The 24919-nt window shown below is 57.5% G+C and overlaps 3 protein-coding genes across 4 annotated transcripts; 1 reads left to right on the top strand and 2 right to left on the bottom strand.

Moving 5' to 3' along the window:
* Positions 1 to 1299: 1299 nt before the first annotated feature.
* Positions 1300 to 12094, bottom strand: KIF7 (kinesin family member 7). 2 transcript variants are annotated; one of them, XM_075045095.1, is made up of 18 exons: positions 11730 to 12094; positions 10312 to 10512; positions 9634 to 10045; positions 8353 to 8884; positions 7901 to 8038; positions 7528 to 7755; positions 6905 to 7107; positions 6543 to 6649; positions 6081 to 6236; positions 5538 to 5740; positions 5224 to 5421; positions 4842 to 4967; positions 4160 to 4336; positions 3639 to 3854; positions 3211 to 3417; positions 2627 to 2825; positions 2384 to 2533; positions 1300 to 2166 (listed from the first exon to the last, which is right to left on the bottom strand). In XM_075045095.1, exons 1-18 carry the CDS (start codon positions 12031 to 12033, stop codon positions 1775 to 1777), a joined length of 4149 nt encoding a protein of 1382 aa, XP_074901196.1. In that variant the 5' UTR covers positions 12034 to 12094; the 3' UTR covers positions 1300 to 1774. The 2 variants fall into 2 exon arrangements, with proteins under 2 accessions (XP_074901196.1, XP_074901195.1); XM_075045094.1 differs by having other exon boundaries at positions 6905 to 7104; positions 11730 to 12091.
* Positions 12095 to 12551: 457 nt separating this feature from the next.
* Positions 12552 to 16930, top strand: LOC142039010 (ras-related and estrogen-regulated growth inhibitor-like protein). The gene is made up of 4 exons (XM_075045096.1): positions 12552 to 13883; positions 14319 to 14372; positions 14837 to 14913; positions 15489 to 16930. Exons 1-4 carry the CDS (start codon positions 13730 to 13732, stop codon positions 15912 to 15914), a joined length of 711 nt encoding a protein of 236 aa, XP_074901197.1. The 5' UTR covers positions 12552 to 13729; the 3' UTR covers positions 15915 to 16930.
* Positions 16931 to 17143: 213 nt separating this feature from the next.
* PLIN1 (perilipin 1) lies at positions 17144 to 24022 on the bottom strand. Its single transcript, XM_075045099.1, has 9 exons — positions 23967 to 24022; positions 23148 to 23206; positions 21560 to 21758; positions 21336 to 21418; positions 20731 to 20983; positions 20341 to 20540; positions 19641 to 19793; positions 18725 to 18958; positions 17144 to 18210 (listed from the first exon to the last, which is right to left on the bottom strand). The coding sequence occupies exons 2-9, from the start codon at positions 23190 to 23192 to the stop codon at positions 17839 to 17841; spliced, it is 1539 nt and encodes a 512-aa protein (XP_074901200.1). The 5' UTR covers positions 23193 to 23206; positions 23967 to 24022; the 3' UTR covers positions 17144 to 17838.
* Positions 24023 to 24919: the final 897 nt, after the last annotated feature.

Raw genomic sequence — 24919 nt, forward strand, 5'->3', positions numbered from 1 at the left:
GGGAAGCTTCCTTGAGAGATAGAACTTGGATGGACTAACTGGAGATGACAGTTCAAAGACTACTGTACCAAACTGAGTCACTGATTAAATAGTGACTTAGGTGCCTGTGACACATGTGCCTGCATTCTAACCCCATGAAGACAGCTGGAGCTGTGATTCAGTGCCTGAGATGTAGCCTACAAGGGGCTAAAATTGTGCATTATCTTGGAAGGGCTAAGTTTTTTTTCCCTTAGGATAGCTATCTGTTTGTGCATGGCAGGGTATTGGGGAAGTCGCCCTACTGTGTCTAGTGAATGCACAGGAAGCAGAGAACTATGAAGATAGTGTGAGGTCATCCTGAAACCAGGCATGGCGATGCAGAAGTTTGTTACATAGCTTTAAGGCTTTGAGGGGCTAGATTGTATTGAATAGCATTCGTTTCCCAGAAACACTCATTTGTTGCAGAAAAGCTGACTTTCCTTCTAAGAGGAGGAATGCTGTACTTATGAGTGATTCTTTCGCTTGTGGGAAGGGTGCATCTGCTTCAAGGATGTGGGTCGATAAACAATCATAGAGCTCCAAGACTACTACTTGAAGCTTCCAAGTAGGATGGATTCTTCTTTTGCCTACTGAAGATCTTTATTTTGAACAGCAGAAAATAGTCTCTGAACTTAAATCTTGTGGAGCTCTGCCATACCCAGAGCCCTCAGTAATGTCCCCCCTGAAAGCCATACCCCTACAGGCAAGATCAAGTATGTAGGATGAAATTCAGAAGGTGGTTTCTACTTCAAATGCTGGCTTTTAACTTGGTGTGTGTTACTCCTCAAAAGGTAGTTGTGGTAGCTGTGTTCCTGATGATTTCAGGCTGAAGCAGTGGCTTGCTTTCTGAGGTTGAGTTGCCAAGCTGCTGTTTTCCCCTCTTGCCCTTCTTAAAGCAAGTATCTGGGCTTTCTTGCTCTGCCAGAGTTAAAACTTATGTCCCCCTTCCTGAGGTAGATCGTGTCAGTGTTAAGTTGCAGGATTGTATTTAATCTCCCTTGAATCCAGACTGGAAGTTTTCCCAGGAATATGGAAACACTGCTTAAAGCAGCTTAGAGGCACCCTAGATACTTCAGACAATTGTGCTGGCTGGAGATGCTTTTCCTGCAGCAACTCTGTGTAGGAAGCCTACTAGCTCTGGCTGCAAGCACTTACAAAGCAGATATTTAAACATTAAGACAACACTGTGACAGCAGCTGAGTTCCCATGCAGTGACAGTTAAATAAAACTCCTTTCCTACATACCTGGAATAAGTGACCACTGGACCCTCTGACAAGTGACTGCTTCATAAAACTCACTCTGCTTTATTAGAAAAGTTACAGTAGAAATGTAAAAAACCAAAGTTAACTACAAAAATCTATGTACAAGTTCTGCAGGACTGCAGAGCATTTCCCTCTGAGGCTGCTAGGGCTGAGCAAGCCCCACAGCAGAGGTTTCCAAACTGTAAACAAGTTTTTAGTGTTAGAGGCCAGGATGGAAGGTATCTCCCACTTCCCAGTGTTTAAGCTGCAGAGGGTGCAGGAGGGAAGGTGTGCAGCCAGCGCTGTCTGGACTGGCAGCAACATGAAGAATGCAGGCTGGTGGTCCTATACCTTACGTGTTTCTTCCCTTATGATGAGAAGTCAGGCCTTTTTCTTCCTCAGGCCTCTGAAAGGTAACAGGTTTGTAGCCAGGCTGGCTTGACGGGCAGGAAGGCTCTTAAGCTCACGCCAGCAACATCTGCTCCTCCCTGCCCTGTGCCAGGTAAGCGTTAGGCCTACATCTGGAGTGGGTTCTTCCTCACATCTATTATTGCTGGGTGGTAAGGCACTGGGGTCATGTTCAGGCTGGCTCTGCGCAACTCCCGGCGGGGCTTGGAGGCAGGAGCGAGGCTCCATAGCGGGTGCACCTCGTGGGGCTGCCCCGCTCGCAGCAAGTGCTCGGCCTCCCTCTGCCGAAGGTCCCCAGGGCTGTCATTGGGCAGGGAGGAACGCCTCCATGTCGATGGCAGAGGGGCATGCACCAGGTCCCTGCTGTCATCCCTGACCCGATGGCTTTCTTCAGCAACAGCCAGAGGCACGAGCTGTTCCCCAAGGCTGGATTCCTCGCAGGTCCCGAGCGCAGGGGGAGCTCTGTCCCCAGCCCCGTGAATGCTTCTCTCCATCCCTCCTGGGAAAGATTGGGGGTACAGTGAGATGAGTATCAGGATCTCTATGTCCTCATCAAAATCAGTGCCTGTAGAGCACTTGCTCAAGGCCAACAACCACCTACGCCCCGCACTGCTCCTGACTCTGCTCCAAGCTCTCGCTCCCAGGGAAAGGAATTTAAACTCCCTCCCTTTTAACTTGGCAGGAACAGCAAAGCCCCAGCCTGGGTTTCCCCTCACCTTTGGTCTGTCCAGGATGGAGGTTCATGTTACTCAGCCTCTGGTTCAGCTCCTGGTTTGCCCACATATAACGGCTCAGCTCCTTTTCCAGCACCTGAATCCTTGCCTCATACTGCAGCTTGCTGCTGGCCAGCCCCTCATCCATGTGCTCTACAAGGAAAAACAAGGCCATTTCAAGCTGCGAGCCCTACGAAAGACAAAAGCCATGCCACTGCTGCCTGTTTCAGGAGCTGGGGAGGTTACCACGGCTCTGCTGGAGCAGTAACTGCATGTTTTGCTCGTGCTCCTTCTGCTGCAGGGTGAGCTGGCGGTCCATCTCCAGGCGCTGGCGCTCCACAGCTGCCTCCAGCCAGTACACCAGCTGCTGCTGCTCCTCCAGCTGCATCTCCAGCTCTGAGAAGGCAATGTGCTGCCTGTGCTGATCTTCTCGCAGTGTCACCACCTGGCCAGGGCCCAAGACCAAGAAACATCTCAGCTCCCTTCAGAGCTTGGAAGCTTTCCTGCACCACTAAGCCTGAGGAAGTTTTTTGGTACAGTGTATGAAGGTTAGTAGTCCTGGGACGTCACAGCTGCCTCACACAGGGAACAGCAACGTGTGGCTGCACTGATGTGGCAGAGCCACCACAGGGATCCAAGCCTCCTATGACTAGTTTAGCCTCTCTCCCAGATGTTGGGACAGGTGGGGATCATGCTGCTGTAGCTTTGTGGCCTGACCTTACAGGGCAAAAGTACAGTAGGAGGCAGGCAGAAAGCTTGAAACTGAGGAAAACAAAGAGTTTGGCTGGGTACTACAGCTCCCACCACCACAGAAGGCAGTTGTCTCCCACCTTGTCAAAGTACTTGCAGAGCAGAGCTCGGGTCTCGGAGGAGGAGAGGTAGCTGAGCTTGGCCATGAGGTTCATCTCACACTGGGACAGCAGGCTGGCCGAGGCCCGCAGGACTCGTTGCCGGCACGTGATGGACTCATTCTTGTACTCGATGGCTGCATCCAGAGCCTCGATTGCCTCATCCAGCTGGAACAAGATCCGTTCTTCCTGCCAGGGCAGAGCTGCAGTTACTAGGGGACAAAGGGTTTGCTCTGTCTCACCCTGCCCTAACTTCCCTTCTCATCTCAATAGTGCTGGCAAGAAGTTGGGATGTGCACAGTTTGGGGATGTGGGGGAGCATCTGCTAACAACCCCATGCTCAGGTCTTTACTTCTCTCTTACTACCTCATGCTCTTGCAAGCAGAGCCGCCCAGCCCAAGAAGAGGTACCTCTGGGGACAGCAGGGTGCCCTGACGCAGCTTGTTGTCGAGCTCCAACCTCTGTTTGAGCAGCTGGTCCTTCTCCTGGCGCAGGTTGTTGATCTCCTGGCGGATCTGCTGCTGGTCGTGAGCACTGCCATGACGCAGCTGGCCGTTCTTCTCGGTCAGCTCCTTTTCCAAGTGTTCCAGGCGGCTGGACACGCGCACTATGTCATCTGTTAGGGCCTGCAGTAGAAGATGCTCAAGGGGATCCGCTCTAAAGGCAAGTCAGGCCCTCAGCCCCTTTCTACTCCCTCCATAGGTCAAGTGACCCCACATGCACACATAAGCCAAGGCCTATCAAACAAACTAGCTCAGAGGCACAGCACAAGCAGGCTCTTCTGTAGACGCAGATTTCCTACCCGCTTCCCAACACCACCTCATGCTGGCCTGCAGCCCTCCACCAGCCCCAGGATGGCACCCAGGTCTTCCAGCCCCCCACCTCTGCTGGAAATCAAGCAAGGGGTTCAGGTGTCACGCTCTTGTCCTACCTGGCTGGAGCGCAGTCGTTTGCTCTCCAGGCCGTTCTTCTCCTGCAGCAGGGCTTCCTTTTTGGCCACGATAGCTTCCCGCTTCCTCAGCTCATCTTCCAGCTCATCCAAGGCCCGGCGCTGCTCAAGAACTTTATCCATCTCCATGTCCAGCCACTTCTTCTGTTCCTCGATTTTCTGACGGAAGGAGAGGCAAAGGGCATGTATGTGCATGTGCGCGTGCAGAAAGCAGCAGCAATGCCCAGGACTGCTAGATTAAAGAGCAGTGGGGCTGAGATTAGAGCAAGAGTCTTGATCCCATCTCTGCTAACCCCTATAGCCCAGACTTCACTGGTTTTATCCTTCCAGCTCCTCCAAGAGGCAGAGCTAAGCTAAATCCCCAGCTGCCAAGGAGTCCCTGGGGGCCACATCTCCCACCACCCTTCTGCTAACAGACAAGATTTCACAGCTTCTTTACCAATGTTAGTATTTAGAAGAGATCCTGGTCCTGGGGGTAAGACAAGATTTAAGTCCTCTGCTACTAGATGCAAGTGACATTATGGACTGTCCTCCTCAAAGGCAGGATGGGCTATGTCCCCCGTCTCAAGCTGAGGTCCCTGCTTCCAGATCTCCCGTCAGCCTGCGGTCTGCCAAGCAGTCCCCTTCAAACACGAAACAGGAGGCAGGCTTGCTCTGCCTGTACCTGCTGCTGCTCCAGGCTGATCACGGAGCCGTTGCTGCCACTCCGCCGCTTCCTCTGGAAAGCTGCGATTTCCTCTGTTTTGATGCGCAGGATTTTCTGGTGCTGCTCGTGCTTCAGTTCCAGTTCCTGCATGGGAAAGAGCAGCCATGAGCGTTGAGGGGGTGGAAGCTGTTTGCCCTACGGCCAGGGGCTGAGGGACAGGTTATGTTCTCTGCTAGCTCCTTGAGTACTCTTAAAAAAAATCCTCTCGCCATCTCCATGCTCTCCAAGACAACCACAGACCCAGCCAGAGCTACCCTGGCCTGCCCAGCAGCTTACAGAGCCAACCCATCGTCATCCTCGCAAATACCGCAGCAGCACAGCTGCTCCTGCCCATTCCTACCTTGACTTGGTGCTGCCGCTTATTCACCTCCGTCTCCAGCCGTCGTTTCTGCTCGCTCTCCTCCCGCAGCCGGCGCTGCAGCTGGCCCTGCTGCCGCCGCATCAGCTGAATGTTTCTCTCCAGCTCCTGCACTCGCTTCTCGCTCTGGGCCGAAAGCGACACCAGCCTCTCCGTTGCCTGCTTCTTCTTGCACAGAACCTGCCGGAAGGGGAAAGCTGCCCTTGGGCTCGGCGTCTCCCCTGCGTGCTTTGCAGAAATGCCCCCAACTCTGCCCCTGCCCACCTCCCCGGGTGGGCAGAGCCCTTCCCACTCACCCGTGCCTTGTTCTGCGCGGCCGCCACGCGTGTGCGGTACTCCTGCAGCTTCCACTTCTCCCCGGGGTCCCACAGCTCTTTGCCCTCCAGCTCCTGGAGCTGCTTCTGGCTGTCAGTCAGCTCTGCCCGCACCTGCTCTGCCTCCTGCTCCAGCTCGCTGATCTTCTGGCAGTACTGCCTGTTCAGCGCCTGGGCATCCTTGCCTGCAACACAACCCCCCTCCGCCATGACCTCCAGGCCCCCTTCCCTCGCAGCCAGGATCCTGCTGAGGGACGGACCTTTCCTCTCACTCCCCAAGTATTTTTGGCTACAGAGACTGAATGCTCCCTTTCCCTCAGCTACTCCAGGGAAGGGAGAAACCAATGGGAAGGGTCTCAGTCAGTGGAAGGGATGGAGAAACAGGGCTCTGCTTGCCTGCAGGAGAAGGGACCGAGCATAAGCAACGCAGGGAGGGAATGTGAGGATGGGAGTAGAGACCAAGCATCACGACTGGGAGGAGATCTCATGGGGAATGGGTGCATATTTCCACCAGCAGCTCTGCACCTGTCTTAACGAGCTCCGTGATCAGCTCCTCCTTCATGCGGATGTTGATCGCCAGCTCTCGGATCTTCTGCTGTGCTTGTGCCAGCCTCCACTCGGAGTCCTTCCCTGGCAGGCGCTCCCACGGACTGAGCAGCGGCTCCCGCCTCCGACAGACCTCTGCAACATGGATTCCCAGGTAAGGAAGGTGTCCCATCTTAGCAGCCGGGTGACAGAAGGACAATCTGATCTCAGATCTACGGCCAAGATCTGGCACAGCATTGCCCAGAGTCACCCGCAGCTTCCACCAAAACACCCAGCTCTTGCCAGATCCCAGCAGTTCAAATTTCTCCTTAACAAAAGCAGCTAAACTGTCATCTGCTCCATTTTTGTCCTCTGGGCTCATCCAGGTGAGACATCAAGAGCACCCAATGAAGCACTGCCAGCCTGAGGAGGACTGTCCAACAACCTACGGTTGCCACTTGCCTTTTGATAGGTCCAGCTGCTCCTCCTGAATCGAGTGGGCATTGCCTCCGCTCAGCTCCTCGCTCAACTTGCAAATCTCTTTCTTGCTCCAGCTTTGGATCCCATTCCTAGAAGGAGCAGCAAATTAATCAGTTGGGTCTGGGCACTGCTAGAACTATTCCCAGTAAGGACCCTCACTTATCCACAGGCTTCAGAAGGAGTTAGAAAAGATGGTAATTAGCTCCCCAGTGAGCAGGCAGCTGTCTGAGCAGAATCACTGACCTCAGCGGCAGCATTTGCTTCTACATCCTATGTGAGATGTGGGACTGCCGGGTCACGCAACTGCCAGGGCACTGCACAGTGCTGAGACAGCTTCAACTCACCGGCGCTGGGACAGGGACCGTTTCTGTTCCCACTGCTCCTCCTCCTCTCCCGAGGACAGCTCTGATGGCTTCTCCAAGTCCTGGCTGAGCTCCCTCCTCAGCACCACATCTTTGACCTCTGGGTTGCCGGTTGGGCATTGTGCGTGGTTCAGGTGCCAGCCTGCCAGGTCCTCCTCCTGGAAGGAGGCGTTGCTGTCGAGCTTCTGGGGCAGAGAATTGGAAAGAGAGGAAACATGCTGCCTGAGAGCCGGTATTAGAAAAAGCAGCTCTCAGCTGGGCATCACTGCTACACACAAAGAAAAGCAACGAAATGGAGTTGAGCCTATTTTCAGGAGAACTGGTGTGTTGCTAGACCCAGCTGCCTGCCCTCCTGCCTTCTGCTGCTCAGACGCTGAGCAAATCTGGAACCTGCCTGTAACATCAAAGTAAGAGCGTCAGTTTTAAAACTGGGCTGTTTTTGCCGGAGTTGTGAAACTCTTTGGATGTGAACACTGACTGCAGTCCTCTGGACTATTCCTCTCACAAGGTTCACGTTCAACAGAAGGAAAAAAGCAGTTCCTACAGTGGAGGGCACGCAAGTGAAAAGGCAGCAGCTCCTCAACAGCACAGACTTATGCCCTCACCTTCCTGCAAAGGGCTCTTCCACTCTGCTCGGCGGGAAGGAGCCCCGAGGGAACCTCGCTGAGGCCATGGGACAGGGCAGCATCCAGTGGGGCCGTGTGAGGTCTCTGGCTGGCAGTCACCAGGTGAAGGTTTTCCAGCAGTCCTGGCACACACAGGTTTGGCATTGCCATCTCCAAGCGCACGTGCAGCTCTGAGATCTTATCCTGCTGCTCTTGCAGTTTGTCGCTCTAGGAAGCAATGACAAAAATGTGGTTACGTACATGTGGATCCCAGACCTGCTGCAGAGGAACCCAAAAACTGGGCTGTGCTCTCCTGGGGAGGAAGGGGAGGAGTGGGGCCAGTCCCTGTAAAGAAAGCACGGCCCAGAAATACCTGCAGCTTATACTGCTCCATGGCATCCTCCAGGGCAGCCAGGAAATCACGGTTCTCCTCCTCCAGGCGCTCCACTTGCCTCTGCAGTTTGGCCACCTGCTCATCTTTGATGGACTCACACCTCTTCTCGGAGTTCACCTGCCCCCCAAAATATAAGACAGGCGGCATCAGCATCCACCTTTGTCCTTCCCTTCCCATGCTGGACTCTGCACGGGCACAGCAGCTTTGCAGACCCTGATTTTCCTGTGAAATAAATCTCTCAGCTGCAGATGAACCCAACTTCTCCCTGCCTGCTGGGAGGACCATGTCTTTCTGCCTCCCTACAGTCTCTTGGCCAGGTTGCTGCTTCTCCTTTCCCTCTCCTGACCCTTCCACCATGCCATGCTGAGGCTGCTGCCTTCAGTGGCCATCGGATGAACCCAACCTCAGAGCTGCAACACCCCAACCATTACCTGGGCTTTTGCCAGCTTTGAGCCTTGTGCCTCGGGGCTCTGGTCTTCCGCAGAGGTGCTCTCGATGCCGCTATCCAGCCCGGCCGACGTCAGCTCACTCCTCTCGCTCTCCACCGCGCACAACCACTCCTTAACCCGCAGGATCTGCTCCACCGTCAGGTTACTGTCCTCCTGCAGCTCCATCAGCAGCCGGTACGCGGCATCAGTGCAGGTCCGGTAATGCGCGCACTCTGCCAGCAGCCGAGCCGTGGGGTCTGGTACGCATCGTTTGGCGGTGGCCGAGCGGTTGATGATACGAGTCTCGGAGCGGTGCCGCTGTTCCAGCGCCTTCTGCAGGTTCTTTATCTGCAGGTGAAGCTCTTCGACATGCTCTGTCTCCTTGCGGCAGTTCACCACAGCTTTGTTCTGGATGTTTTGAGCCCGGCTGGCATAGTTCAGCGTGTTGAGGCTCTCATCAAAGTCGGAGGAGGATGGGCTGACACAGGCTATCATCACAGTCTGGGCGTTCCCCCCCAGAGAGTCTTTCAGGATCCTAGGGAAAACCACAGTGATTAAAATAGCTGAAATACAAATAATGGAGGAACCAGAAGGTTTCCAACCCTTTTCAGAGGTTAAGCCCAAGGAAAATGATAACCTTGCTCTGTGGCTGGTTAGGCACCAGTGAAGGGAGCAGAATCATTAAGGAGAGGAATAACAGTTTGCACTGTGGCAAGGTTCCATCTGAGTAATTCCTGAGGCTGGGAGCTCCCTGACTTGGTGATCACCAATAGGCACGTGCTGCACAGGAACCTGTTAGAGATTGCAAAGACCACCCGCTCGAACTAAAAACTAACTGCAGACCATCAAACAAGCCTACTGGAAGCATTTTTTATTCACTGCCAGGCAGGAAGGGCAGGATAACCCATGGTGACACCCCATCTCAGCTTCAGCAGCATGACTTATGCAAGCCCGTCTTCTGCAGCACTGCAATGAGCTAGTCCGTCATTTCTATCCTGGCCTCATTGCTCCTGTAGCTTCCCTACATGAAAACCGTAGAGGGTACACCTGTAAACTGCTGTGAGGCACAGCGGATCAGCTGGCCCCGTACCATCAAGCAGTCGGTCTGAGAGCCCTGCTGTGAGAGCAGAAGGGACAACTGGCCCTGCAAGCTCCTCTCGGCTAGCCTGGGGACTCTGCCACCAAACCTGGCAGGCTGGGCATGGGAAAGGCAGGGAAAAGCATCACATCCCTCCTGCTGGGCCACGAGCCTGTGAGACGTGGAGGTCCTGGCCCCAGCTGTACCTGGTAATTTTGGAGTCCCTGTAGGGGATGTGGCTGCTCTTCCTCCGAGGGTCTCCCAAGGCACTGATGACGTTGCCCAAGGCCAGGAGACCACTGTTGATCTGGATACTCTCCTTCAGCCTCTCCCCCGTGTTTCCCGTCTTCACAATTCGCTCTGAGCCCGCCAGGTCCACAAAGTGAAACTTGGAAACCAGGACCTGGCCCGAGGCAGGGACGGAGGGTGGGTGGTGGTGCAGGGGGAGGCGGCCAGCCCCGCGCCGCTGTTCCATGGTCACCGTGAAGATGGTGTGCGAGCGGCTCGACTGCCTGTTGATGTGGGTAGCTCCCGTGTGCTTGGCTGTGTTCCCCATCTCCAGCAGGCTCAGCACCTCGTCCAGCCCTTCCACTTCTGACTCCTTCACACCGCTGAGCACTGCAACGGCAAACGGAGCTGTGGCTGGGAGGGATGGGCTGCCCGAGGATGCAGCTCCTCTGCACAGCCTGGTGCCATTGCCCTGCCCGTACCGTACCATGCACAGATCGGCTTTCTACGCTGAACAGGACTAAGCACAGCAATCTGCTGCAGGAGAGGGACGGAGGGATGGAGGGAGAAGACCTGGCTCTGCCTTCAGGGATAGATAACCCAACCCTGGCCTCGGGCATGGGGAGAAAAGGGAGCCCACGCGCAGCCACACATACCAATGTTCCCTTTGTCATCCTCCCGGATCTGGATGTCTTTGCTGGCTGTATCCACCTGCAGCAAGTCCCGAAACTCCTCCTTGTACACCTCCAGGTAGGACACTCGGACCGTGTAGTCGATCAGATCATTCTCATCGATGAGCCTGAAGGTCTCAGCCATGGCTCGCGGGATGATGCCCTGCTCATCTTCATTGATGGAAGCTGGCAGAGAGATGCACACGGTCACGGGGAACAGCGAATGCCCGGGGAGCCCGTGCTGGCCAGGGACAGAGCCGCGGGCAGGAGCCTGCCTGCAGCACACGTCAGCTGGAAAGAAGCAGCCTCACAACCCTCCCACAGCTCAGCCCTCGCAGCCCACGTTAAACATCCCTCTGAGTGTTTCTAAGCCACAGGACCTTGGGGCAAATCCTATCCTACGGCTGTGCTGGATTCCAGCCATGCCGCTCGTTTCCAGTCCTTCCTCAAGAAGGAAAAGGCACATTAGTGTTTCAGGAGGCAGCAAACACCATGCCTGCAGCTACAGCATGCTGTCCTTTGAAGCCAGCACAACTCCACAATTTCCCCAGCTCCAAGGATGTTTTTTTGTGCCTGCAGCCTGCCTGTATCTGGTCACAGCACCCTGCTGTCTGAATTTTAAATGATTTTGCTTTTGTCTCCAAGAGCCGTGTAAAAGGACAATCCCCAAATTAGGTGCAATGATAGCCTGAAATGGGAAACTGAAAACAGAGGTAGATTGAAAATACGGAAACAATTTAGTGTTTACAGACTATGCAATTAACTAAAGCTGACTGAAACATTTACAGTGTGTCCTCTGTAAGATATTGTAATACCGTTAAACCAGCAGTTATAGGAAGGAAAAGCTTCCTCTTTCCCCGTCTCCATCACATAAACAAACTAACAGGATTAACCCCCGCAAACCTCCCTCTCCTTAGGGCTTATTTCAGGACAAGGCCGACAGATTCAAGCCAGCTGAAGGCAGCGGTGCCCTCGGAAGATCACCACCACCACCACCACCTCCAGACCAGACGCAGTCCTCCCGCTTGTCCTGCAGCGGACCAGGAGAAAACCTCCGCGCTGCGATCTCCAAGAAGGTGTTGCCCACGGCGGGCGGGGGGTGGTTACAACAGCGTGGGTGGTGGTGGGGGGGGGGAAAGGCCGTTGGGGTGGGCAGTTTGGGGACGGGTGGCGGGTGGGTTGGTGGGCTTGGGCCGGGGGGGGGGCGTCGAGCGGGAGGGCGGGCTGGAAGGATCGGTTGGGATGGCGACGCGGGAAGCGGCGGGGCCGGGGGGAGAGGGCGAAGCGGACGAGGCGGGCGGGGGCGGAGGGGCGGCCGGGCCGGCGGCTCGGCCCGGGGCGGAGGGAGGCGGCGACGACCGCCGGCGGGACGGCGGGGCCCCGCCGGCCGGGCCGCGACTCACCGACGCTGGCCTCGCCGATGGTGTAGGTCTTGCCGGAGCCGGTCTGCCCGTAGGCGAAGACGGTGGCGTTGAAGCCGCGGAAGAAGGCCCGCAGCAGCGGCTGGACGCAGGTCCGGTAGACGGCCGCCTGCCCCGCCGCCTCGGGCAGCACGGCGGCGAAGCGGAAGCGGCGGCGGCGGCCCAGCGCCACCTCGCCGGCGGCGGCGTCGCCCCGCAGGCAGGGCCGGTGCCCCCGCAGCGCCTCCCGGGGCAGCAGCGGCCGCACCCGCACCGCCACCCGCACCGCCGCCCCCTCCGCCGCCATGGCGGGGCCGCCCCGGGCAGCGCCAACGGCCCGGCCCGGCCCGGCCCTGCCCGGCCCGGCGCGCCGCGATGGCGTCACCGGCTCCGCCCGGCGCCGCGGAGGGGGAGCGGCCAGCGCGGCCCCGCCGCCCCCGGGACGGCCTCGGCCTCGGCCTCGGCCTCGGGCGGGGGGCTCCCGGGGCGCTCCTGCGCTCCTGAGGGGCTCCCTCGCTCGTCAGACAGCGCCCCGTCACTGGTGAGACGCTCCGCCGCTTGTGAAACGACGCTGCGCCACTCGTCAGGGGCTCCGTCGCTCACGGGAGACTCCGTCTCTCGTGGTGCTCCGCCACTCGTGAGATGCTCCATCGCTCACAAGAGACTCTGTCTCTCGTGATGCCCCACCACTTGTGAGACAACGCTGCACCACCTGTGAGATGCTCCATCGCTCACAAGAGACTCCGTCTCTCGTGGTGCTCCGCCACTCGTGAGATGCTCCATCGCTCACAAGAGACTCCGTCTCTCGTGGTGCTCCGCCACTCGTGAGATGCTCCACCGCTTGTGAGACAACACTCCACCACTCATGAGATGCTCCGTCGCTCACAGGAGACTCCATCTCTCGTGATGCTCCACCACTTGTGAGACAACGCTGCACCACTTGTGAGATGCTCCATCGCTCACAAGAGACTCCGTCTCTCGTGGTGCTCTGCCACTCGTGAGACACACTACCACTCGTGAGATGCTCCCTCACTCGTGAGGCAACGCTCATCACTCGTGATGCTCCTTCACTTGTCAGACTGCTCCATCACTTGTGAGACGCTCCACCGCTTGTGAAACGACGCTGCACCACTCGTGAGATGCTCCATCGCTCACAGGAGACTCCGTCTCTCATGATGCTCCACCACTCGTGAGATGCTCCATTGCTCACAAGAAACTCCGTCTCTTGTGATGCTCCACCACTCGTGAGATGCTCCCTCACTCGTGAGACAACGCTCCACCACTTGTGAAACAACGCCGCACCACTTGTGAGATGCTCCATCACTCACAAGAGACTCCATCTCTCGTGATGCTCTACCACTCGTGAGACACGCTACCACTCGTGAGATGCTCCCTTACTTGTGAGACAATGCTCATCACTCGTGAGATGCTCCTTCACTTGTCAGACTGCTCCATCACTTGTGAGATGCTCCACCACTTGTGAAACAACGCTGCACCACTTGTGAGACACTCCACCACTTGTGAAACAACACTCCATCACTCGTGAGACAACACTCCACCACTCATGAGATGCTCCACCACTTGGGAGACAATGCTCCATCACTCACGAGTCGGTCCACTGTTCCTCACAGGCATTCCCACAATCACCGTGGGGAAGGGACAAGGGGCTACGTGGCCCTGCCAAGGGACGACGTGCTTGAGGTGCAGGCGTGGGCAGCCTCCTGGGATGCAGTTTGTGGAGCAGCTGGTGCAAACAGCCGGTGCTTCCCGGCCGCCTGCCGTGCTGGGAGCTGGCAGGGCCGGCTCCGGGCACTGACAGACATTCGGGACAATCTGAGCGATAACAAAGTTTTTCATCTGGCCGCCTGCAGCTCCCTCTGCACCGCCCCTGCGGCTGTGGGGAGGGGTATGGCCCTCGTGGGTCCCCTGGGTGCCGTGGGAAGCGCTGGCTCCTCGGCTGCGCGGAGAGGAGTCGCACACGCCACTGGGACCGCCGGCGAGGCATGGCTGTGCTCGGCATGGGGCTCCGGCTCCCGCTGCGCCGGAGCGCCAGCTTCACCCCTGACCACCCTGCCCTCATGGAGATGCCTGGCCCCACTGCCCTGAAGATGGAAGCAAATGTCCTCGTTATGGGAGCGGACAACGTGGGGAAATCAGGTAAGAACCGACCGTGAGCTGGGAGCAGGGGGTTCCCAGGCGGGGAGACCCATTTCTCTCCCACAAAAAAGGCTGAAAACTGCAGCAGCATTTGGAGAACACGCTGCAGAGAGCAGCCCCACAGAGCAAGCCGGTGAGATGGGGCTGAGCTTTTGGCTGCGGCCGTGATTCGAGGTGGGGAAGCCCAGCACAACCCTGTAGGCAGTGGGCAAGCAATGGGGGAAGGTATTTTCTGCTGAGCTATAGTTTGCTGATGCTTCAGTTCATGCTGTGCCTCTGCTCTGCTCGCAGACCTGCTGGTGGCTGGGAGAGAACCAGAGGTCGTTCCTGCTAGTGGGAGTTTACAGGAGGATGGTGCCTGACTGCTCTGCGTTGAAAAAGAAAAATCCTTCAGGTTTAGGGTTATGATGATGATTCTTATCCTTCCCTCTGCAGCTCTTACTGTGCGCTTCCTGACCCGGCGCTTCATTGGGGAGTACGGAGACATGGGTGAGTGCCAGGCCAGGGCCAGGCCAGTTCCCATTAGGGACTGGGGTCAGGAGGCGAGCCTTCTTCTGCCTGCAGGATTTCATTGCTTCCCATCCTCTTCTGCCTTTCTCCAGAGCCTTTGCCTGCTCCTGGGGGGCTTGATAGTTGTATTTGTTCAGTGACCCATCTCTTTGCTCCAGAACCGCTTCTCTGGGGTGCGAAAGGTCCTGGGTGGCAGCTGGTGGCACCAGTGTGCCCAGACTGAATGCTGGGGTGGAGGCAGGCTGGGGCAGTCACAGCTGTGAAGGCCACCACGCTCCATGTGGTTGTTGCTGTACAAAAAGAGCCCCCGGACCTTGCCTTGCGGAGCACGGTCTCCCAGGGTGAACGTGACAGGCTTGTCCCCAGGAGGAGAAGACCTGGGTTGAGGGAGCTATCTCTTGGGTCCATGAAGATGATGATTTTTTTTTTTTTTTTTTGGGCAGAATTCATCTACAGCCACAACCTGACTGTGGATGGCCGAGAGATTCTCTTCCACATCTGGGACGTCCCCAGTTCCCAGGTGAGAGGGCTCCACTCCTGTCACCCGTTTTCACCCCAGGACAAAAAAAATTCTACTAAAAGTTACCTCTGGGGAGCCACAGGCTGGGAGCTCCAGCTGAGTAAAGCTCTCACGGCAGATGGTTTGTAGGCGACCAAACCCTTCTTGCCTGCAGAGCACAGGGCAGCAGCGTTGCTGGCAGGGTAGCAATAGTCACTGTAGCCCATGGTCCTCTGGCTGAGGACATTAGAGCTGAAGCACTGATGTTACCAGCCCAGACTGAGCACAGGACTGTGCTAACGAAGTGGAAGTGCCGCTCTGAGGTCTCCACACTGTTATCACCTACAGCCTGCAGTGCTTGGCAGCTGGGTGATAAAGTAAGGACAGTGATGCTGAAGCCTGAATTGTGTCCCCTTGGTGAGGTCTGCCAGGAGCTGCTCTGCCTTCCTCAGTACCCTTCTTTCTCTCTGTGCCCTTTTGCTGCTCACTAGCCATCCCTGTCCCGACAGGCTCAGGATTACTGCACCCTGTGCTAGCAGGCAGGCGTGGAGGGAGGGAACAGATAAAAAAACCCCCTTCTTTTTCTCTTTCCCCAGGAGCAGGCAGAGGAGGGCTCCTCAGAGGAGAAGCGAATCCAGTGGGCAGACAGCTTCGTCCTGGTCTACAGCATCTGCGACCGTGCCAGCTTTAACATCCTGCCCCTCAAGATCCAGTTCATCAAAGCAGCCAAGGAGGGGCAGAGCCAGGAGAAAGTGCCCATCGTCATTGTGGGCAACAAACGGGACCTGCACCACCAACGGGTGGTGTCCAGCGAGGAGGGTCGGCTCCTGGCCCTCTCTTTAGACTGTGGTTTCTACGAGGTCTCTGCAGCCGAGGCTTATCACGGGGCCCTCATGGTCTTCCATGGACTGGCCGAGCGCATCCCTGACACCAGACTGGCACTGAAAAAGGGTACGGGGATCCGTGGCATCGTCAAGACCATGTCGGCCGTGTTTGCCCGTAAGCGAACAGACTCTCTCTGACCTATGGCATGGGTGTTGCTTCTCTCTGTGCTGCCCGGCTGGACCAAGCCTCCTCCCTGGGTGCCCGTGGAGATGGCATGTGTGTTTCCATAACCACGGTGGGTGGGTTCCTTGTTGTCCTCCTAATGTCGGGGTCTGGGTGTCCTGCCATATACAGCCAGTGCAGCCAAGGACTGTAGTGCCTTCCTCTTTGGCCCCATGATGGGGCAGAGGCTCTACTCTTCGCTGTACCAGCTTTTTAGGTGCCTCCTGCTTTCTCCTCCCATCCTTCAACACTGGAAACCACCAGGTGATTTTGCCACAGCTCCAGGCAGCGTAATGCCCAGCTCCTTTGGCAGGAGCTGCCAGGGGTCTCAGTGAGCAGGGAGGACACGCCGCTTCTGCCCGGCTGCCCGGCTCCCTGTTCCCCCGCTCCTACCCTGGGATCCTTATTCCTATTTCACGCTCATCAGGGTGCTCTCCGGTAACACTGGAGCACCCATGAACTGGCAAGGTGGGTATTTCTCTGCCAGGGAGCCACCGGCAGTTCCCACATGTGCATCATGGTGTCAGAGTGTCCCAGAGCCTGTGGCACCAGCTGACCCCAGAGGACCTCGGTGAGGGCTGACGCCTCCCATCCCACCCGCCTTGCTTTTGAACTGTCCTGCTCATGTCCTCTCTCCCACAGCCTTTCAGCAATCGCAGCCATTTCCCTTGTGCGAGCACTGTACTGGCTGTGCCTGGGAAAAACCAGACGTGTGGCTCGTTCCCAGGATGGGGATCGCACCGTGCGCCTTCCCAAGCTGCTCCTTCTGTAAGGCTGCCCGTCCCCGGGGAGGAAAGGAGGTGGGGAAAGGGGTTGCTGGGCTCATCGCCGAACCCTTCTGCTGCTGGGAGGTTTTTCCCTGCCTTTCCCCAAACCCTTCCCCTCGTGCGCCTGGGAAAGCGGTGTGTTGGAAGAGGGTTTGTGTGTGTGGTACAGACACGGATTTCTCTGCTGTGTTCTTCTGGAAATGCAATAAATCATCTTTGGCAGGAAGCCCCCTGCTCCTCGGGGCTGTGAATTTGTACTCAGGGCATGGGAAGAGACACGTACTCTGCTGGGCATGAGCACCCACCGTCCCTGCAGCAGCGACCCGAGGATGAGTTTCCCGCTCCCTCGGCCCTGGGTTGGGTGTCTTTCCCCACTCTGCTCCCTTGTTTTGGTGGCTCGCTCCCGTAAAGCAGCCAAGCAGACGTGGTAAGCGGCAGGTCAGGAAGGTTTATTACTGCAGTGGATACAAGGTGTTGCGGGAAGCCAAGGTGGTCCTGCGGGAGAGTGAGGGTCCAGGAGCTCCACCTGTTCTCACCAGTCTTCTTCCTGACCCCACCATCCATCCCACCATCAGCTGGGGTGGGTGCCCAGGGCTTTCGACTCCTGAGTCCTGCTGGTCGGTGGGGACTTTCAGCTCCTCCATGGAGGAGCAATCTGTGGCCAGGGATGGGCCCTGTAGGGGGGAATGGAGCGTAGGAAGGATGGAGAATTGGGCTTGCTATGGTGATGTTTGATGGCTTTGCTGTCCAACCTGCTCTGTCTCTGCACTGTTCTCAATGTGTAGCCCATCTAAATCCACGCTATCTGCTCAACAGGGACCAGGGTAGCCCAGTGCCAGGCCTGGCTGGTCCATTTTTCTCTTTTCTGGTCTCACTGTTGTTTCTGTGTCTCCTTTACCTCTCTGGTCCCACCTCCCCCTACCTTCTCCTTCCACCAGCAGGGCTTTTGGCTGCCTTTATTCCCCCATCCTGGCCCTGATGCACTCCAGAAGAAGACATCTCATGGCACGTCTACCACTTTGAGCTCCTGTCCTGATACAGGGGTGCGTGCAGGCGGCTGATGGGGGCCTGGGCAAAGCATGCTGTGGGGGGATTAGAGCGGGGCTGGGATGCGCTCATCCTCCCCACCAGCTCAGTCCTTCTTGAAGGCAGGACTGTAGAGGTTGGTGTAGTAAGCCCGGCTGTACATGGCCTCAGGGCTGAAGCGGTAGGAGCCCTCGCTCACCCTCCTGTTGTAGGGGGCGAAGGCGGATTTCCGTGGGAGGGGGCACTCGGGCTCAAAGGCAGGGCTGCGGTAGAGGTTGTGCCGCAGGAAGAGGGGGTCCTCGAGCCCCAGGAAGGAGAGGGGGTGATGGCCGCGGTACAGCCGCCAGTCGCCCCTCAGCTGGGATTTCTCCTCAGCGGAGGGGGCGGCGGGCTTGGCATCCTCCTCCTTCTGCTCCTTCTCCGGGCTGGGCTTGCTGCCCGCAGCTGCCTCCTCTTCCTTCACTGACTGCCTGCGGAGCTGAGAGATGGGGTGAGCACCCAGCCAGGCTGTACCCACCCACCAGCCCTCCTCTCCCTGTGCTACACAGCCCCCCCAAAACTGGGGGAACCTCAGGACAAGCCAATTTGTCCCCAGAGAGGCTCCCAGCAGAGGGGAGTGGGTGGCTGTAGCCCCTGGGAAGCTTGCAGTGGAGAGATGGTCCCAAGGGAGCAGTAGAGTGGGGGAAAGGAGAGGGGACACGGTCTCAGCCTGAACTTTCACCTTCCCAGGAACTTGTGGTCGCACCCTGGCTTGGGCATGAACTGTGTGAAGGTGCCACTGCTGGCTGACCTGCTGGCTCTATGGGGGGACTCGCTGTCACGGCTTGGAGGGATGCTCAGGAGGAGGATGGGACTGAGGTGTCCTGACAGCACCCATCTCACCCCTCTAGTACCTCCTGGCACTGCCCGGAGCTATGGGGTGCTGATGGGAAGAGCTTGGGCAAAATGGGGTTTGCTGGAGATGGATGGGACCCGGCTGGGGACAAACTCACCGGCACGTAGCTGTACAGGGTGCCCAGCAGATGCTTGGGGGCACTGACGAGGGTCCCCCCGAGAGCATCCACCGTCTCCATGGCCTTGGATAGCCTGCGGGGGGTGAAGAGGATCAACCCCTCCGCCGCGTCCCAGGCCACGGCCGGGACCTTCTTCACGCTGGAGATGCCGGAGGCGCAGGCAGTTTGCAGGTTGTGAGCCATGCTGCCAACCAGCCCAGGGTCGTCCCCTGCCTGCAGAGAGAAACCAGCTCAGCTGCTGGCCCCGGCCCCACCAGACCCACCAGGCAGGACAGGGGTGGCCCTGGGCTCCCCATCCCCTCCGCAGCTTAAAGCCTGCGTGCTTCGGCTCACTGCTTTGCAAAAGCCACTGCAGCCCTTTTCAGCAGGGTCGCTCCCTGTCCTCCCCCCCCGACTCCCCCCACTCCCAGGCCCCTGGGGACCCTCTGCCCCGGGCTGCGCTTCCGCTGCAGGCAGAGGTGAAGGGCAGTGACCCCGACCCGCCGCTTCCCGTCCCCGCGTCCCAGCGGAGCCATTCCCAGCCCCGCCAACTCACACCACCCCTCGCTGCTGGGACCGTGGCGGGGGATTTTTCGGGGGTGTTCAGGGGCTTGCTAGGGAGCTTGGTGCTGACAGCCCACAGCAGCAAAGAGGTCTTGAACGTACAAGCCAGGGTGACCCTGCTAGGCACAGAGGCTGCCGCCAGCCCCCAGCTTTGGGGAGTCAGGGAAGGGGGCTGCTGGGGCTGCCCCCTTGCCAACCCCCCTCGCCTCCTCCAAGCTGCAGTTCAGGGTTCAGCAGAGATGGGGGCCTCATTCCCAAGGGTGTTGGGGGAACTTCCCCCGTGCTGGCATGGTCCGTGGGCAGGAGGATGCTTTGGAGTGCCCCCAGCTTGCTGCCCCCCTTTTCTCCATACTTCCTTGGTGTGGTTGTTGTCTTTCTTCCCCGCCTTCTCCTGTTTCTGCTCTGGCACCTTGCTCTGCCGCCGGCTCAACCAGCCGGCCGCGGTGCTCTGCCCATCATTGTGGACCCGTGGCGCTTCGGGTACGCTCGGCTTGGCCAGGTTGCCCTGGAAAAGGAGCAAAAAGCCACCACTCGCAGGGAGCTGCCAGGTCCCATCCGCCCCATCCTGCTTAGCCTGAGGATTTCACGGGGGGCCCTGGGGTGTGCAGGGAGCAGTGGGTTTCGTTTATGCACATGGGAAGAAATACGGAGGGCAGCCGAGAGCTCTGGGATTTTGGCACTGGTCAGGGAAGGGATTCCCACCACAGTGCTGGGTGGGAGAGGAGAGGTGCCTCCTTCTCCCCATCTTCTCTGGGCCTCTGCAGGGGCTTTTTGCTTTAGGAAGGATGTTATGGCAAGACCATAAATTAACAATATATATTGGGAGCCGGCTAAAAATAACTTGTCCCACTAATACAGTACAAGGTTGTGTGTGAACATGCCATGGGAACCACCAGCCCTGGCTCATCCTGCTGAGTGGGGGAAACAGCAGCACCCACAAGTCTGCTCTTGGACGTGCTCCTAGGAGCCTGAAATGTCTCATCCAAAAGCAGAATCAGCCCAAAAGATGGTATGGGGGGGCAGGAACCTGGCAGGTGGGTTTTGGCACTCACCAGGATGGGGATCCAGGTGGCCAGCTCCTGCCCTTTGGCTTTGGCACGCTGGAGGCTTTGGGTGGTTTGCTGGTAAGCACGGTGGGAGACGGTACCAACCAAGGCACTGATCCGGCCCAGGGTACTGGGAGCACTGGGAGTGCTGGACTGCTGCTGGGAGACCTTTGCTGCTGACTCACGTGTCTCTTTGGGCTTCTGATCTGAAGGCAGAAGAGCACAGGCAGAAGAGCAGCGGGGGGGTTATGTCTGGTGGGACAACCCTCCTAGGCAGCCCTACACCAAAATCTAGGGGCTTCCTCCTGCCACGTGCACCCCACGAGTGAGGTGCCACCCCGTGTACAGGCAGCCCACATCAGACAGCCTCAGAGGGGATTTGGGCATTGGGACTACCTGCTTCTTCATCCTCCTCCGGCAGCAGGTACTCCATCAGCTTCTCCAGCCCTCCCAGGGCTGTGTCGACCCCCGCGGCTGCCATCTGGCTCACCGAGTTCCTCCTCGTGTACCTCGCCGTCGTTTCCACCGTGCTCTTGGTGGCCTCGTAGCCCTCTGCTGCCAGCTCTATGATCTTATCCACGGAGTTGCCAATGGTGCTTTTGGCACTTTGGAGGGGGGAGGAGATGGTGCCCTTCAGTTCAGATGCAAGCTGCGGGCGGAGAGATGGAGAACAGCCCTGCTGGTGTGCTTGGGGTGGCATGGGACAGCCAGCGGGACCATGGGGACCCCAGCCATGCCAGTAGGCAGCCCCAAGAGGGGCATAACAGCTCTCTCCAGCCTGGGCTGGAGGTAGCTGGCAGGGATGGGACACAGGATGCTGTTGACCTATATTTGGGAGCACCCCAACCCTTGCCTGGGCTGCAGGAGCCCCTGGAGGAGCCCTTGCTTGGAGGTGCTGCCTTGTTTCCAGCCCATCACCGTCAGAAACAAGACCAGAGGAGACATGCTGTGGGCTCTGCAGAGGGGCTGGGGGGTCCCAGACTGTCCTGCCTGTGACTTACCTTGTCGACAGGGTACTGGAGGGCAGGGATCTTCTCCTCCAGGTGGTCCAAGCCCCGGCATGCCAGGTCGTTAGCCACAGCAACTGCCTTGGGCAAAAGCATGGGGTGGGTTGGTAAGAAAAGCTCGCGGGCTGTGCTAGGCACCTGCTAGTGCCAGCGCTGTCCCACCAAGAGAGGCTCTGGTGGGCTCCCCCCGCCGTGTCCCCCCCGGCGGATGGACTCACACTGAGGCTCCAGCCTGCGCACCACGGGCTGCACGCTCCACATGGCCAAGGCGCTGGCACCCTGCACGCCCCGCTCGTAGACCTCGCACACCGAGGCCATGAGCGGGTGGGCCTCCTTGGTGCTGGCGTAGGTGCGCTGGAGGCTTTCGCAGGTCGAGCTCACCACCGGCAGCTGCAGGACCCTCTGCAGCACGTTCTCCTGCGTATGCAGACGGGCATCGGTTAGCCAACAGCCCTTCCCCGAGGAACGCCCCATCGTCCACACACCGGTGGCATTTGGTGTGTTGCAGAGGACCTCAGCTCACGCTGGAGGAGGAGGGCGATTCTCGAGCCCCATTGAGGGTCTCCCAGCTACGTTTCATAGGGCACAGCCGTGGACAAGCAGGCTGGCTGCTGCCGCTGAAGGAGCAGGGACACCACAGGCAGTGTTGGAGAGGTGACGGTCCCCGCTCCCCCCATCTCCCAAGCCCGACTGTCCAAGTGCTCCCGCTGGCTTTCCACCCTGCTCTGCTGCTTCTTCCACCTGACCCAGCCCTTGCTCCTGTCCTTGGGCCAGCAAAGACCAGTGCCTTTGTGGCACCGCCGTCCTGTCTGTCTTGTCACCACTGTGACAAGTAAGGGGCACGGACCTCAAAAAGGAGAAGGGGAGAGGAAAGGAACAGGTCTGTCCCCGAGGGCGCACAGGTCTTTGGTAGGAGCCATTGCTCTAAGAAGAGGGCACCAGAGCTCTCCAAGGCAGCGAGGCACCACGTCCCCACCCCCTGCTAGCACGGGAGATGTGGGATGCCAGTATAAACCAGCACAGCTGACACCTGCGTGTGCTGCCGGTGCCAGAGCACAGCTGGAGGTAGGTCCCTCAAAGCTGGGTGAGCAGGATAAACCTGCAGCTTCAACCCTCTGCTCCCGCTCTCGCCCGGTGCCCACCTGGCGAGGTGAGACAACCGAGAGACATTGCAGCCCCAAGGGAGGACTGAGGCGAACATTGGTTCATCACAGCAGCCGTGAGGCAAGAACTCTTTGGGTTGCCCGGGACAGAGCAGAAGAAGAAGCTGAGCTTTCCCCTGATCACCAGTGGGCGAGAGGCCACGTTTGGCTTCATGTCCCACTTGTGACCATGACTGGGCTGTGAATCTGCATATTTGAGAAAACCTGTATTTTTTGGTGCTATAGTATGCTAATTTTGGCCTGACACAGAGCAAGTCCTCCCACAGTTCAGCAATCCTGGGGGCTCTAGCTGTTCAGAGCAGTGATGCAACCACAGCAGCATGATTGCTGGAGCTTTGGGGTCCACAGTAGGGACACAGATGAAGGACAGGCACTGCCAGCAGGTATCACCGAGAGCTCCCATCAGCTCAGGGTTAACTTTCTTGATTCTGAACTATTTAATTTCAAGCAAGCGAAGGGTTTTATCCTTTCCCTTTGATGATGCTCTATATTATTGCAAGTAAAGATTCATATAAAGATAAGCGGGGGACACATGAGACCACATGAGATGTGACTCATACTCATTCATTAGAGCCAGTACACGCTACCTGGTGCCCTTGGCACACCTCTCTGCCCTCCCCTCTCTCCCTCTTCCCGCACCCACCTTGGCACTGCCATTCTGCAGAGTCTGATTCTTCTTCACTGTCATCGTGACACATCCACCTGCAAAGCAAAGTTGGGAGCCGCAGACCCTGCTGCGAAGGCAGGGCTGGCCTCGGGCTCCCCCCACTCACTCCTGCGCTCCCCCCGAGCATGGTGGTGCTGGGAGCTGTGCTGAGACACACACCTTCCCTGGGTACAATGGATGCGGCATTGCCTAATGCTTGACTTTTTACCAGTTAAGCTGTAAGACTAATGACTCCACACAGCCCTCCCCTGCTAGTGCGTCTTAACATCCAAAGATGCAAAAAATTAGTTGAGAGGCATCTAGTTTGGAGGAGCTACAGTACAAAGCAGGATAAAAGGCACTGGCAGAGCTGTAAAGCAAACTCAGAGCAACCAGGATGCTCATAGATGTGCATGAGGGCCAGGCTGAGAGATGCAGGCTGAGAAGGGGTAAGAAGGCAGGACAGGAGCAGAGGGAGGAGCTGCAGGTAGGGATGCAGCGAGCTGCCCAGCTGCAGTCAGCATCCCCCTCCCAGACACCTGCAGGCAGCTCTGCCGCTCGCAATGCCAGCGCCCGTCCCTGCACAGCCCCAGCTAGATGCGGGGGGGCAAAAGCACTGTGAAACACCCATCTCCACTGCTCCTGGCTGGGTGACACCTGAAAGCACCACTCCAGCTCCCAGCCCCAGCACAGACTCCCTTTTCTTAGCAGCAGATGAAATTCAGGAGATTCAGGGAGAGCGGGTGATCCTTGCTCTCACCCCCCTGGTCCCGCTGAAGCTGCCCCTGGAGCGCCCGGTGGGGACCGGCTACTCACCAAGGGGCAGCCCGTCCCCGGCAGAGCAGGAGCAGAGAGTGGTGGCTGCACCGTCCCTTCACCCAGGTCCTCTGAGAGCGATGCACCGTGCCCCGGCCACTACCACCACGAGGCCCCACCTCCCAGTTGCACGGGTTTGGGAGCTGGCGGGTTGTGGTGGAAACTGGCCAAAGAGCTCCCTGAAGCCACCGTAATTTGGAACAGATGACGGCAGAAAATCCCCTTTGTCGTCTTCTCTGCAAAGCCCAGAAGCTGTGGCACAGCTGGGATGCACCAGAGTTTAATGCCTCTCCACCAAGAGAAGATGAAAAGAAGCTGCCCTTGGACCTCACCACCTCAAAAGCAACAGATCATGAGCAGCCAGGGAGAAGGTGAAGAGTCAGGCAGGGTTTCCTAAGAGATTAAAACCTTCCTGTATTTCTGTAGCCCCTGTTATGCCCTGTGGTGGACCAGGATCCTATCCTGTTGGGAAACGCAACACAGACCAAGAACAGTTTCTCCCCAGGAGAGTTTACTAAGTTTACAATAGTTTAGAGTTTACAATAAGCAGAAGGCAGGCATGGGGGACAAGTCCTGCATAAACCAATCTGGTTTGGCCAGGTCTGCAATTTCTAAGAGAATTCCTGGAGGATTTTGGTGAGAAGGCTTTTAGCTGAGGGTCAGGGTAGACACTGCATTAGGAAAGCTCTAGGTATTTGGAGTAGACAGAAATGGAAGAAAAAATCAGGTTGGAAGTGATCTCTGGAGGTCACCTTATCCAACTCTTGCTCAAAGCAGGGCTACCCTTGAAGCTAGATCAGGCTGCTCAAGGTCTCATCCAGTCTTGAAAATCTCCAGGATTAAGATTTCCATCTCTCTGGGGCCCAGCTCCTGTGCTAAACATACTCATGGTAAACTATTTTTTCCTTATATCCAGCTGGAATTTTCTATGTTGCAACTTGTGCCTGCCATCT

Source organism: Buteo buteo, chromosome 13 (genome assembly GCF_964188355.1).
Source record: "Buteo buteo chromosome 13, bButBut1.hap1.1, whole genome shotgun sequence".
In the NCBI taxonomy this organism is placed as follows: domain Eukaryota; kingdom Metazoa; phylum Chordata; class Aves; order Accipitriformes; family Accipitridae; genus Buteo; species Buteo buteo.

Bases quoted from the DNA above. Each gene is read 5' to 3' on its own strand.
- KIF7 (XM_075045095.1), bottom strand. From the start codon at position 12,033: ATGGCGGCGGAGGGGGCGGCGGTGCGGGTGGCGGTGCGGGTGCGGCCG. The intron at 5,741-6,080 runs GTGCAGAGCTGC...GTTGTGTTGCAG, and splicing joins CACGGAGCTCGTTAAGACAG to GCAAGGATGCCCAGGCGCTG. The intron at 3,418-3,638 runs GTACCTCTTCTT...CTGCCCTGGCAG, and splicing joins GCACCCTGCTGTCCCCAGAG to GAAGAACGGATCTTGTTCCA.
- LOC142039010 (XM_075045096.1), top strand. From the start codon at position 13,730: ATGGCTGTGCTCGGCATGGGGCTCCGGCTCCCGCTGCGCCGGAGCGCC. The intron at 13,884-14,318 runs GTAAGAACCGAC...TTCCCTCTGCAG, and splicing joins GGACAACGTGGGGAAATCAG to CTCTTACTGTGCGCTTCCTG. The intron at 14,914-15,488 runs GTGAGAGGGCTC...CTCTTTCCCCAG, and splicing joins GGGACGTCCCCAGTTCCCAG to GAGCAGGCAGAGGAGGGCTC.
- PLIN1 (XM_075045099.1), bottom strand. From the start codon at position 23,192: ATGACAGTGAAGAAGAATCAGACTCTGCAGAATGGCAGTGCCAAG. The intron at 18,959-19,640 runs GTATGGAGAAAA...TTCTCTCTGCAG, and splicing joins ACAACAACCACACCAAGGAA to GCAGGGGACGACCCTGGGCT. The intron at 18,211-18,724 runs GTGAGTTTGTCC...CCCATCTCTCAG, and splicing joins CCCTGTACAGCTACGTGCCG to CTCCGCAGGCAGTCAGTGAA.